Source organism: Helianthus annuus, chromosome 10 (genome assembly GCF_002127325.2).
Source record: "Helianthus annuus cultivar XRQ/B chromosome 10, HanXRQr2.0-SUNRISE, whole genome shotgun sequence".
Classification (NCBI taxonomy): domain Eukaryota; kingdom Viridiplantae; phylum Streptophyta; class Magnoliopsida; order Asterales; family Asteraceae; genus Helianthus; species Helianthus annuus.
In genome coordinates, this window is record NC_035442.2 from 180,393,495 (window position 1) to 180,405,520 (window position 12,026).

At 34.0% G+C, this 12,026-nt stretch overlaps 1 protein-coding gene and 2 long non-coding RNA genes across 4 annotated transcripts; 1 reads left to right on the forward strand and 2 right to left on the reverse strand.

Annotated features, from left to right (window-relative positions):
• Positions 1 to 263: 263 nt before the first annotated feature.
• On the forward strand, positions 264 to 10,523 carry LOC110886967 (receptor-like protein kinase HERK 1). 2 transcript variants are annotated; one of them, XM_035978878.1, is made up of 5 exons: positions 264 to 1,202; positions 1,730 to 1,783; positions 2,856 to 2,942; positions 3,526 to 4,144; positions 10,399 to 10,523. In XM_035978878.1, exons 1-4 carry the CDS (start codon positions 270 to 272, stop codon positions 4,141 to 4,143), a joined length of 1,692 nt encoding a protein of 563 aa, XP_035834771.1. In that variant the 5' UTR covers positions 264 to 269; the 3' UTR covers position 4,144; positions 10,399 to 10,523. The 2 variants fall into 2 exon arrangements, with proteins under 2 accessions (XP_035834771.1, XP_021990548.1); XM_022134856.2 differs by lacking the exon at positions 10,399 to 10,523 and having other exon boundaries at positions 3,526 to 4,218.
• On the reverse strand, positions 4,186 to 5,716 carry LOC110886968. The gene is made up of 3 exons (XR_002563088.2): positions 5,576 to 5,716; positions 5,053 to 5,106; positions 4,186 to 4,496 (listed from the first exon to the last, which is right to left on the reverse strand). It is a non-coding gene; the product is annotated as an uncharacterized LOC110886968 (long non-coding RNA).
• LOC110886969 lies at positions 10,440 to 11,970 on the reverse strand. Its single transcript, XR_002563089.2, has 3 exons — positions 11,830 to 11,970; positions 11,307 to 11,360; positions 10,440 to 10,750 (listed from the first exon to the last, which is right to left on the reverse strand). It is a non-coding gene; the product is annotated as an uncharacterized LOC110886969 (long non-coding RNA).
• Between the last annotated feature and the right edge of the window lie 56 nt (positions 11,971 to 12,026).

A 12,026-nucleotide genomic window follows, 5' to 3' on the forward strand; every position in this document is an offset into this window, starting at 1 on the left:
GTAGCTTCTCATGTGGAGGTACATGTTTACATTACAAAAAAAAAAAAAAAAAAAAAAAAAAATTAAATTCATATAAAATTATCTGTAACAAAAAAAAGTCGTAAGTGCAGCATGATTGATTCATATCTATTCAACTATAGAAGGTTATTTAATTACATAAATAGAAAAAAAGAAGTCATGGATATGGTGGTGGCTACTCAATTGTACATATATTTATACATGTTATTAGATGGTAGTTACTCATCCATTTTTAACCGTTCTACTTGATAATGGCATCAGCTACAACGTTCACCAAGTTTGCTCACTTACAATTCCCACTTGCAGATGTATTAAAGGCCACCAACAACTTTCATCCTGATAACATCATCGGACGAGGTGGACTGGGACCAGCATACAAAGGACAACTCCGACGGGCCGGGAAGTTGGTGAAGATTTCCGCTCTGAGGTTAGATCGTAAGCACGGAGGAAGGGACGTCGAATTCTGGACGGAAATTTCAGCACTTTCTGATCTCGACCATCCAAATATCGTTTCTATTATTGGATTTTGCGACGAGAAAAATGAGAAGGTCATCATCACCTCATATGCAGCCAAAGGAAGTCTCAAGGGGCATCTAGACAGCCCGAAGCTCACATGGACGCAAAGACTGAAGATATGTGTAGGCGTGGCTCGTGCTCTGAGTTACCTCCATTATGATGAGAGACGTGGTTATGGTGTTATACATCTTAACGTCAACAGCTCCACAATTTTATTAGATGAGAATTTGGAAGCCAGGTTATCTGGTTTTAAAGTTTCCATCAAACAATCTCTAAACCGAATGGACCACGTCGTCCTTTCCGACCCTATTGGCACAATAGGGTATTTGGACCCAGCAATAGAAACGACCAAAGGTGTGACCCACAAATCAGACATCTACTCATTCGGTGTGGTGTTATTTGAAATATTGTGCGGGAGGAAAGCGTTTATTCGTGACGAGGCTAATAGGTTTCTAGCTCCGTTGGCAAAATCTCATTATGAAAACGAAACATTGCAGGATATAATCCTTCCTGCTCTATTGGATCAAATGTCCCCGCAATCCCTCAGAAGATACTCAAAAACATCGTATTTTTGCTTAAAGGAAGAGCGTGCACACCGCCCACATATGCTCCATATTGTTGATGAACTTGAGAAAGCATTAAACTTTCAGCCTGGACTTGAAGATTTTGTAAGATCAACTTCTTCTACTATTAATGTTTTTCCTTTCTGTTTTCTTTATGCATATTCCATTTTAATCGAAAAAGGCATGATGTGGTATCAGGGGGCGGATCTGGGTTACTTTTGTGGGTTTCCAGGAACCCATTCGGTTTAGAAAAATTGGGAAAAATTAGTGAGAACCTCGTAAGATTTGGAAAAAAAAAATAGTGAAAATCTACCAAAAGGAACCCAGTGAAAAAAGTTCTTAGATCCGCCACTGTGTGGTATTATTTCTATCTTTTGTTATTTTCTTTTTTTCTTATTCATTATATCAGAACCAAATTTGACCTAGAATCTATTGCTAAATTTATTTTATAGTTTTTAAGGTATCATCTTTGAGCACCAATTTGAAATCAAGTCACAATCTTATATGTCATCAGTCTGTTTCATTGTTTTATAGTTTTTTCTTACTAAATAGTTTTCCCATCACTAATTTGTAATTTTTATCACAAATTTAAAGTTTTGAGCATTAAGTACTTTTTTTTACTCTGATATCAGCTGGGTAAAGACCAAGTTGTCGGCGAGCTTGAGAATGCAGCACACGAAATTCCTGTAAGATCATTCTTTTTATCACTTCATCTTTTTTGTTAGTAAAATGTTAATAATAATAGAAATGAAAACTATAATGGCACTCTCCTCTGCATTTTCTTCAATATGGTTTGGGGAATTTTGCCATTTTCATCCAAAAACTCACTCGGGTCGTTTGGTTCGAAGATTTTTTTTTTTTTTTTTGAAGGAATTGGAATGTGTTAATTGAATTGGAATTTAAAGGAATTTGAATTAACTCCAATGAAATTATGTAATGTGTTAATTGAATTGGAATTTAAAGGAATTTGAATTACATTCCAATTACAACTCTGTCTAAGATCAACCACACATGATTTCCTATGGAAAACAATTAAATTCCTATTACAATTCTATAGAGTTATGTCAACCAAACGACCCCTTAGTTCCCATGGTCGTCCTTGTGATTTATGATTTTTGTCATTTTCATCCACGAAATTAACAACATCCATTATCTTATGTTAAAAAAAAAGTCTTTTTCCTTGTTTCTATTTTCTTCATCCATATTTTATGGATGGAGTAAAAGATGGAATAAAATTGTTTATATATAGATAGGAAAGAGTGAATAAAATAAAGAAACATGGAAAAAGACTGATTTGCCCTTGATTTAACGTTGGATAATGGATGTTAACTACGTGGATGAAAATGGCAAGAATCAGAAACCAGGATGACCATGGAAAAAAAGAGTTTTTGGATGAGAATGGCATATAATTATTTTCTGTGTGTACCATTTTTATTTATACATCTATGTGTTTGGTTATTTTTGCTCTAAAAATGAAATTTAATCATGATATGCTACTCTAAGTGTTTGGTTATTTTTACTCTAAAAAAATGAAATTTAATCATGATATGCGACTCTAAAAGTAATTAACCATATACTTTTCTGTTTCTAAATTATAAATACCAAAGATACATCAAGTCATCAATAGAGGACCTATTGATTTGCGAAATTTCATTTATATGCAATTTATAGTTTTATCATAGTTTTAGCACTAAGAAGTTTTCCTTGCAAAAAAAAAAAAAAAAGTTTTAGCACTAATTATTCTCTTCATATTATTAGGAGGAGGGAGTAGAACGCTCGTATATGGATGAATTTGCATATAAACATAAGAATGCAATGCAACCTCAAAGCATGCATGAAATTATTGTAAGACGTTTATTTTTTATCATTCCATTATTCTCTCATATTACTTTGACTCTTGGTTACGACAAGTGAACCAACAAATTATTACGTCTAAATAATTTTTTTTTATCCATATCTAAAATCTTATTACATCCAAACATTAATCTAATGTAATTAATAATAAAAAGTAAAAATAATATAAATCATTTTGTTCAATGTTCGAAGCCTATGATATCACCAATCTAACTTTTTATGATAATTTTGTAGTTTTTCTTTTATAAAATTTTAGAACTTTTTATTGCAAATCTAGTTTTTATCATTACATTATGGTTTCTTTTACCAATTCCGTTCCAATAACTTGTAATCCTACATCAATATATATATATATATATATTTATAGCATACATCAAGCCACCTCCTGACTAGCTTTTCACCAATTGGTAGTCTTTAAATACCAACATGCATTTTAGTCATTATTATTGTTTTAATTATAAAGCATTCACCAAGTTGTATATATCCTTTTCAACACCATTTTAATCATCAATTTTTATTTTAACAAGCTTCAGTTATCAATATATGTATTTTGTTGGTGTGCCATGTTCGACAGAAAAACAAGGCAAACCTAAGAATTTCATTTGAAGACGTAAATCAGGCCACCCAAAACTTCCATAGAAATAATTGCATTGGGGGCGGGGGTTTTGGGAAAGTCTACAAAGGAAACCTTAAAGATGGTGATGGTTTTAAAACCATTGTTGCAAAGCGATTGGATACGAAGCTTGGTCAAGGCGAACAACAATTTTTGAGTGAGCTCCAAATTCTTTTGGAGTATAAGCATGAGAATGTCATTGGCCTTATAGGCTATTGTGATGAAAATAATGAAAAAATCATTGTTTTTGAGTATGCACCCAAAGGAAGTCTTGATAGGTATTTGAGTGATGTTTCTCTTACATGGGTGGAAAGGCTTAACATATGCATTGATGTTGCAAGTGCGTTGTATTTCTTTCATGGAGGAGTTGGAAAACAAGCGAGGGTGATACATAGGGACATCAAATCTGCTAACATTTTACTAAATGACGGCTGGAAAGCGAAACTTGCTGATTTTGGGCTTTCTTTGATAAGCCCATTAACTCATGAAATCGACTATATCATTGATCATGCTTGTGGCACAGAGGGATACTTGGACCCACTTTACAGAGAAAAAGGATTCTTAACTCTAGAATTGTAAGGTCCGCGTTTCGTTACTGTTAGATTACTTACAAAAGAATAATTTTTCGGACATTAAAATACCAACTTTATCACATACTAAAAATTTTTACAAAATTTGGGCATGACCCGTTTGTAATACGGACATGCCCCCTGTTTTTGACATAATAAACAATATTCACCTACGACCCTACTAGCTTTAAACTACCCAAACAAAACAACAAGTTTTCAAGTGTAAGACTTCTAACAAGATTAAACAAAGTAACAAAACATGGACCCCAAAGCATGTATAAAAACTAGCGGAAGCGCTTGGTATAATAAGGCTTGATCATGTACTCGCTCCATATCCCCAAATCGCCTATAGCGGAGTTTTACCTACATTAACAATCAACATTTTAAAAGGTTAGTTATCACCCTAGTAAAAATCATAATTCTTTCGTTTAAGCTTTATCCTTACAAAACATTCTTACTTTTACGCATTCGAGTACCCAAATAGTTGGGTTAGGCATAGACACTCTCATTGAGAGTTAAGCATACACATTCGACCCGTTTAATTGGGTTGGCATAAACACTCTCGTTGAGAGTTAAGCATACATATTCGACCCGTTTAATTGGGTTGGCATAAACACTCTCATTGAGAGTCAAGCATACGCATTATTCTTCGTTCTATCCGCATAACGGATTATAACTTTCACATTCCTTATGGCATTCAAAACTACCCGTTAGAACGGATGGCATTCATCTCTACTTGACACGATTTAATTTAAATCGGTCAAAATGTATAGCTTAACACAACTTTCGTTAGCATACCCAAATCCACAAAGGATTCGTTATTTACTTGCTATTTACCACGATTGTCATACAAGGATAGTTCTACATCAAGTTAAGTAAAAAGAGAATTTAACAAAGGTTTGTATGCAACGGAACATACCTCGATCCTGAGGGCCTTCCAACTTTTTAGAGCTTGAACCTTCTTCTTTTATGCCTATATCAACACATACATTCATTCGTTTAATACCCGAAATCTCTCTCTTTTATTTTCTAAATTACACATAGTTGTTCATTCAAGCATTTCATCAAACACATGGCGGGTTTCGCATTTTCGGGACATTTACTCATCTAACTAACATATATTTCTAAGCTAATTACTTCAATCATTCAACAACAATCAATTAAGCTTTACTCCATATCATATTTTCTAGTGATTTCATATCATAAACAAGGTTATTTTTCAACAACACACACACACACATACTAAAACTTGATCATTCTAACCCTAGTAATTTCTCATCAACTTGGGTCTTGGCTACTAACAATAAAATTGTTAGAAATCGGACATAATTCTGGTTCTATATCATAATCTTAACTTAATTTTTATAAATTTCATAACATGCAATCAAGATTTGATATAAACCCCCTTCCTACAATTTGTTAATTCATGAAATTGAGCTTACTCTTGCAAGGAACAAGTTAAGAGCTTGAAATTTCCTGATTGTGCTTTCAATTTCTCTGAATCTTTACTGATTTCTTGGTAGGATTGGTGAAGCTAGGGTTTCCCCTGGCTCTTGTTCGATCGAGCAGACACCCACACACAAGATCTGTGTGTGGGTTTTTATCTTTTATCATTTTATTGTAATTAGTTTTAACCAATTACATCTTTAGTCCCCCTATTTTAATTACTTATTTAATTTAAACACCACCCTTTTATTATTACATTCTAACTTATGCCCAAATGATATTTATTTATTTTTTTTTTAAATAAATTTCTTTAACTTATCTTATGCCTAGTTAACGTTTTTGGGGTGTTACAAGTCTACCCCCCTTAAAAGAGGTTTCGTCCCCGAAACCTTTCTCGTTCCAACTAGACCAATTCTACTCCTACTGTTTCATCTTTTCATTCACAATGCTTACTACAACGTAGATGCATTCGAGATCTTGGTAAGAGTTTCATTCATGCATAAACGTCTTTGTACGCATTGTCCCTCCGTTCTTAATTCAAGCAAATTACTTTCATAATCACGTATAAGTCAGAATCTGATCTAGAGCTCTTATTAGTGTCGTTTTCACTTTATAATGCTAGTTCCGAGCATACATCATTCACTAGTTGTTCGTTCATTGGAATTTATTCCAATGTATAGTATTGATCGTATGAGCTTATGCTTACGGCTTGTTTCTATCTTTCTAAATAAGCGTAACATGTTCATGCATTTACTAACGTTCTTCCAATTACTTTCTTGATCATATGAGGGCTTAGCACAATATTATACATATACTATAAACATTTAATGACTTAGTGGTACTAATACAAAGCTACCCACTTCCTAATTACTTTTTCATATTTAATACGAGTATAAGGCATCATTCTACGGTTACTACCGTCACCTGAGCTAATTACAAGTTTGAGTTTAGCCTTAAACTTAATCCTTCGCACACTTTATTATTAGCTCCTTGCATGAACTACTTATGATAACAACTAGATATGTTGCGTACGAGCACCATACTAATGTTTAACCAATTCAACTCAAACTTTCATTTAAGGCCTTTAATTCTTCCTCTTAATAACATTCATACCTTCTCACGCTGACCATTACAAGTCGATTATTGTATATCATACCATACTATTCTACCATTCATTTTGTTCCCTCTTACAATTAAATCTACGGATTCTTAATCATTAATCAAGAACTAAACATTTTACTAACCTCGCCTTCAGTGCATAAGTCAGTTATCCGTGTGCCGGATCGATTCGCTTCTTTATACGTACCTTCCATACCAGAATTGTTCTCATTTATTCATGAAGTATGCTCTCACTCGTGGGCATCCTCCCACCAGCTTCAATATTATCATTTCACTAAAAGTTCCATCATATTTATCTATAAATAAATAATCAGTACATAACCTTTCATAATTGTGTCCTACAGGGTGTTTGTTCACTTATCGTGTCTTTCAAAATTTTCTTACGTACATGTTAAACATATCATACATTCCATTTCTTTACATACAATCCTTCTTTTTATTGGTTATTTCTCCAACTTTCGCTGTCTAACCTTTCAAGGTCAGACTAACGCCCTCTCACCTATTGTGGTTGTATCGAGGCACACGTTTGTACTATATATTTGCCTAATTGCAAGGACTTCATTATTTCGTTTGACTCTTCTAAAGTCTAATTGCAAATGCATTCTTACATATGGGTATCAGTTATCCTGTTCTGACACACCATTCTCTAGTCGGGCCTTAAGCTCCTATTAACATACAATCTTTTTATACGCACCTGGCGCGGGTCAAAACTCTTGACTCGTTATTTACACTTTACGACGGTTAATGCTTTCCAAACTGTTACAAAGCATGCCCATACATTATGCTCACCTATAAGTAATAAACTTGACAAACCGAACATTAAATACCGAGTTCAAATAGCGATTGCCCTTTGACCCGTATAACTTATTTGAGTTTGGTACTTAGTTTTTTTTTTTTTTTATCCTCACTTGATTATTCCGTCTTCACTTACGGATTCGAACTTTTAATTTATTACCTTTCACTTTTACTAGTTTGAATCCATTTCTTATATTCTAATATTTTCATCCGTATCTTACGTTCTCCTGTCGTATCATTTACCATGACATTTCTTATGATATATTTTCGTATTAATCTTCTATATTCATTTTCAAGTGTTGGGTCCTAGCACTAATTCCATGTCCTAATTCATGTAGCGCGTCCCTACGCGACACTCTACATCCTATTTCTAGTGGTATTCCCACCATTCTTTCTTAAGTTTGATTTACATTCAATCGTAAACTTAAACTTTTCATCCTTATCTTTCTTTCTTATATTGATCCAAATTTTTTTTTTTAAGAATCGTTAGACCCCTTTTTGCTAGCTTGACCGGGCATAAGTGAGATGATTCTTGTGTTTTTCTTGAACTTTGGTCAATTCATGACCATCTCTTAATATATCATTTCGATCTGTTCGTTCACCGTATTTGGTGTTAATTCACCTACGTTCTCTAGCATGTCCCTTACTAATGAGTATCCCACATTATACGTTGCATTTCTTACGTAATATTTCCAAAATTTGTAAATAATTATTATTTACTGACCTTCTATGATTTGACCTTTTAAAGTTATTCATCGCTTAGTACCTATTGTATATAAGTACTGTATCACGCGTTGTACTTTCTTTCAATGCAACATATTTACAAAAATGTCTTTAGCTAATACCTCATCTAACATTCTCTCCATATCTTTTATTAACATTACCAAGTTCTCATTTCCGCCTTAAAACTTCTCAACTAGAATCTATGACCGGTTTTACCCCTATACTGAGGTCTTACCGGTTTAACATAAGCCAACCATTTCAACCAAAACGTATCTTAACATTTCTCATTTATTTACACGTTCCACTTTAATTTTTCGATTGTTCAAATACGCATACATCTTTGAGTGGATAATTTCGAAGTGATGGCAAAAATCACTTACCTTTAGTGTCCATGTTCATGCTTGCTTCACCGCTTCCTCTTACCCTATTTGCCATCCATTCTTGAGTCAATTGACAAGATTTCCATCCTTACGTAATATTACGTTCGTAACATCGTTAGCTTATGTGAGCATACACACAACTATTCACACGTTAATTGACTTTCGTTAATCGAATTTCGTATAAATGAGACATTAATTAACAGTTATCTCGTTTCCAATCCATACATCTAACTATCATCAAGCATAACACATAAATCATTGAATACATAATACATTAACTCTTTACTTTAACATTTGAGTCTAATGGCCGTTCTATAATATTCCTGTACTGTTGACTTTAAGAAAGTCAACTGTCTTGCTTACACACTTTAAACTTTTGAACATGTATCCATCTAAATATGGTAGTCCATAAGATTAATATCCTACGCATTTCATACTCGTATTGTATGATATATACAATTTACGTGATCCTCTAAACAATACACATATACACTCACATACACGTACTTTTACATGCTAATGTTTCATTATTCTACAATTAACAATTATCATTCAAGGTAACTATATATTTCATAATTCCAACATATCCTTTACTAATAAACTCATATGATTCACATTTAGCACGTATTCGCCTCTTAACCATAGAAAACAAATCATTAATACACATAAGCATTACACCATTCATGTACAAGGTACAAGTCTCTAATGCGTAACTCTAGCAAAGCATACTTTCATCCAAATTTTCATACGAATTCCAACTCCACTTTATACATTCGTCATTCATTTCATGCCATTCCATAAGTTACATTCGACTTTTATAATTTTTTTTTTTTTTTTTTGTTAACGATCTACATAACTTTACATAGCTTATTATATCTTCTAATAGCTTGACAAGAGCATAAAACGGGCATTCCTGAGAAGGATGGAAACTTAAATCATAATTCATAAGCTTCAATACATCATAGTTCATTAATCCATAATTACTTCGTTCGCATTCTTATATTTTAAAACTTACTCGCTTTTTCAGCTTTCATCATTCTTTCGTGTCGTCACCTTCATTAACGTTTCTTGCATCAGCCATCTATAACACAGCATTTACATTCATCATTAACGCAAACTTTCAATACATCATAATTCATAAGTCCGGCTTTACTTTATTCACATTCTTACATTTCGAGCTTTTCTTCATACGTTTGTCGTTTGTTTCATGCCCTTGCATACATTTCGTTCAACGTTTAATGGTTTTATACCATTGTCATTATTTACTTATTCCTTACATACTTAATTTTCCCCATAATGACTCGACAGAACCGTGAATCCGGCTCCCGAAAAATACTGTTTATTAAAATTGAAAAATTCTAAAATTTTTGTGGGCTGGATTACACAAGCCGTCGGCGACGGCTTACTAACCCGTCGGCGACGGGCTTTGCAAATGGCCGTCGGCCCATTAACCCCGTCGGCAGACGGTTAAGGCGTCGGCAATGGGGTGGCGTCGGCGACGGGAGGGTACCCGTCGGCGACGGCCCTTCGTTTTGCAAAACGCTGCAGCTTGGTTTTTGGCTGTTCCGACTGTTTCCCGGGTCCCGGGATTTCTTATTTAACCCATCTTAACACTTCTTAACATAATAAATCTCAATTCTTAAACCGTAGCGCACTATACATGTTCATATTAAACAATGTTTAAAATTTTACCTCCTTGGCGATCTTGGAGCGAGCACATTTGCACGAGCCATTGGTTTGAGTTCGAGCACTAAGACTTTTGCCAAATCCCTCAAACTTTGGCTCTGATACCAACTTGTAAGGTCCGCGTTTCGTTACTGTTAGATTACTTACAAAAGAATAATTTTTCGGACATTAAAATACCAACTTTATCACATACTAAAAATTTTTACAAAATTTGGGCATGACCCGTTTGTAATACGGACATGCCCCCTGTTTTTGACATAATAAACAATATTCACCTACGACCCTACTAGCTTTAAACTACCCAAACAAAACAACAAGTTTTCAAGTGTAAGACTTCTAACAAGATTAAACAAAGTAACAAAACATGGACCCCAAAGCATGTATAAAAACTAGCGGAAGCGCTTGGTATAATAAGGCTTGATCATGTACTCGCTCCATATCCCCAAATCGCCTATAGCGGAGTTTTACCTACATTAACAATCAACATTTTAAAAGGTTAGTTATCACCCTAGTAAAAATCATAATTCTTTCGTTTAAGCTTTATCCTTACAAAACATTCTTACTTTTACGCATTCGAGTACCCAAATAGTTGGGTTAGGCATAGACACTCTCATTGAGAGTTAAGCATACACATTCGACCCGTTTAATTGGGTTGGCATAAACACTCTCGTTGAGAGTTAAGCATACATATTCGACCCGTTTAATTGGGTTGGCATAAACACTCTCATTGAGAGTCAAGCATACGCATTATTCTTCGTTCTATCCGCATAACGGATTATAACTTTCACATTCCTTATGGCATTCAAAACTACCCGTTAGAACGGATGGCATTCATCTCTACTTGACACGATTTAATTTAAATCGGTCAAAATGTATAGCTTAACACAACTTTCGTTAGCATACCCAAATCCACAAAGGATTCGTTATTTACTTGCTATTTACCACGATTGTCATACAAGGATAGTTCTACATCAAGTTAAGTAAAAAGAGAATTTAACAAAGGTTTGTATGCAACGGAACATACCTCGATCCTGAGGGCCTTCCAACTTTTTAGAGCTTGAACCTTCTTCTTTTATGCCTATATCAACACATACATTCATTCGTTTAATACCCGAAATCTCTCTCTTTTATTTTCTAAATTACACATAGTTGTTCATTCAAGCATTTCATCAAACACATGGCGGGTTTCGCATTTTCGGGACATTTACTCATCTAACTAACATATATTTCTAAGCTAATTACTTCAATCATTCAACAACAATCAATTAAGCTTTACTCCATATCATATTTTCTAGTGATTTCATATCATAAACAAGGTTATTTTTCAACAACACACACACACACATACTAAAACTTGATCATTCTAACCCTAGTAATTTCTCATCAACTTGGGTCTTGGCTACTAACAATAAAATTGTTAGAAATCGGACATAATTCTGGTTCTATATCATAATCTTAACTTAATTTTTATAAATTTCATAACATGCAATCAAGATTTGATATAAACCCCCTTCCTACAATTTGTTAATTCATGAAATTGAGCTTACTCTTGCAAGGAACAAGTTAAGAGCTTGAAATTTCCTGATTGTGCTTTCAATTTCTCTGAATCTTTACTGATTTCTTGGTAGGATTGGTGAAGCTAGGGTTTCCCCTGGCTCTTGTTCGATCGAGCAGACACCCACACACAAGATCTGTGTGTGGGTTTTTATCTTTTATCATTTTATTGTAATTAGTTTTAACCAAT

Coding starts and splice junctions, on each gene's coding strand:
- LOC110886967 (XM_035978878.1), top strand. CDS start 270: ATGGCATCAGCTACAACGTTCACCAAGTTTGCTCACTTACAATTCCCA. Junction 1,203..1,729: donor AGCCTGGACTTGAAGATTTT/GTAAGATCAACT, acceptor CTCTGATATCAG/CTGGGTAAAGACCAAGTTGT. Junction 2,943..3,525: donor AAAGCATGCATGAAATTATT/GTAAGACGTTTA, acceptor CATGTTCGACAG/AAAAACAAGGCAAACCTAAG.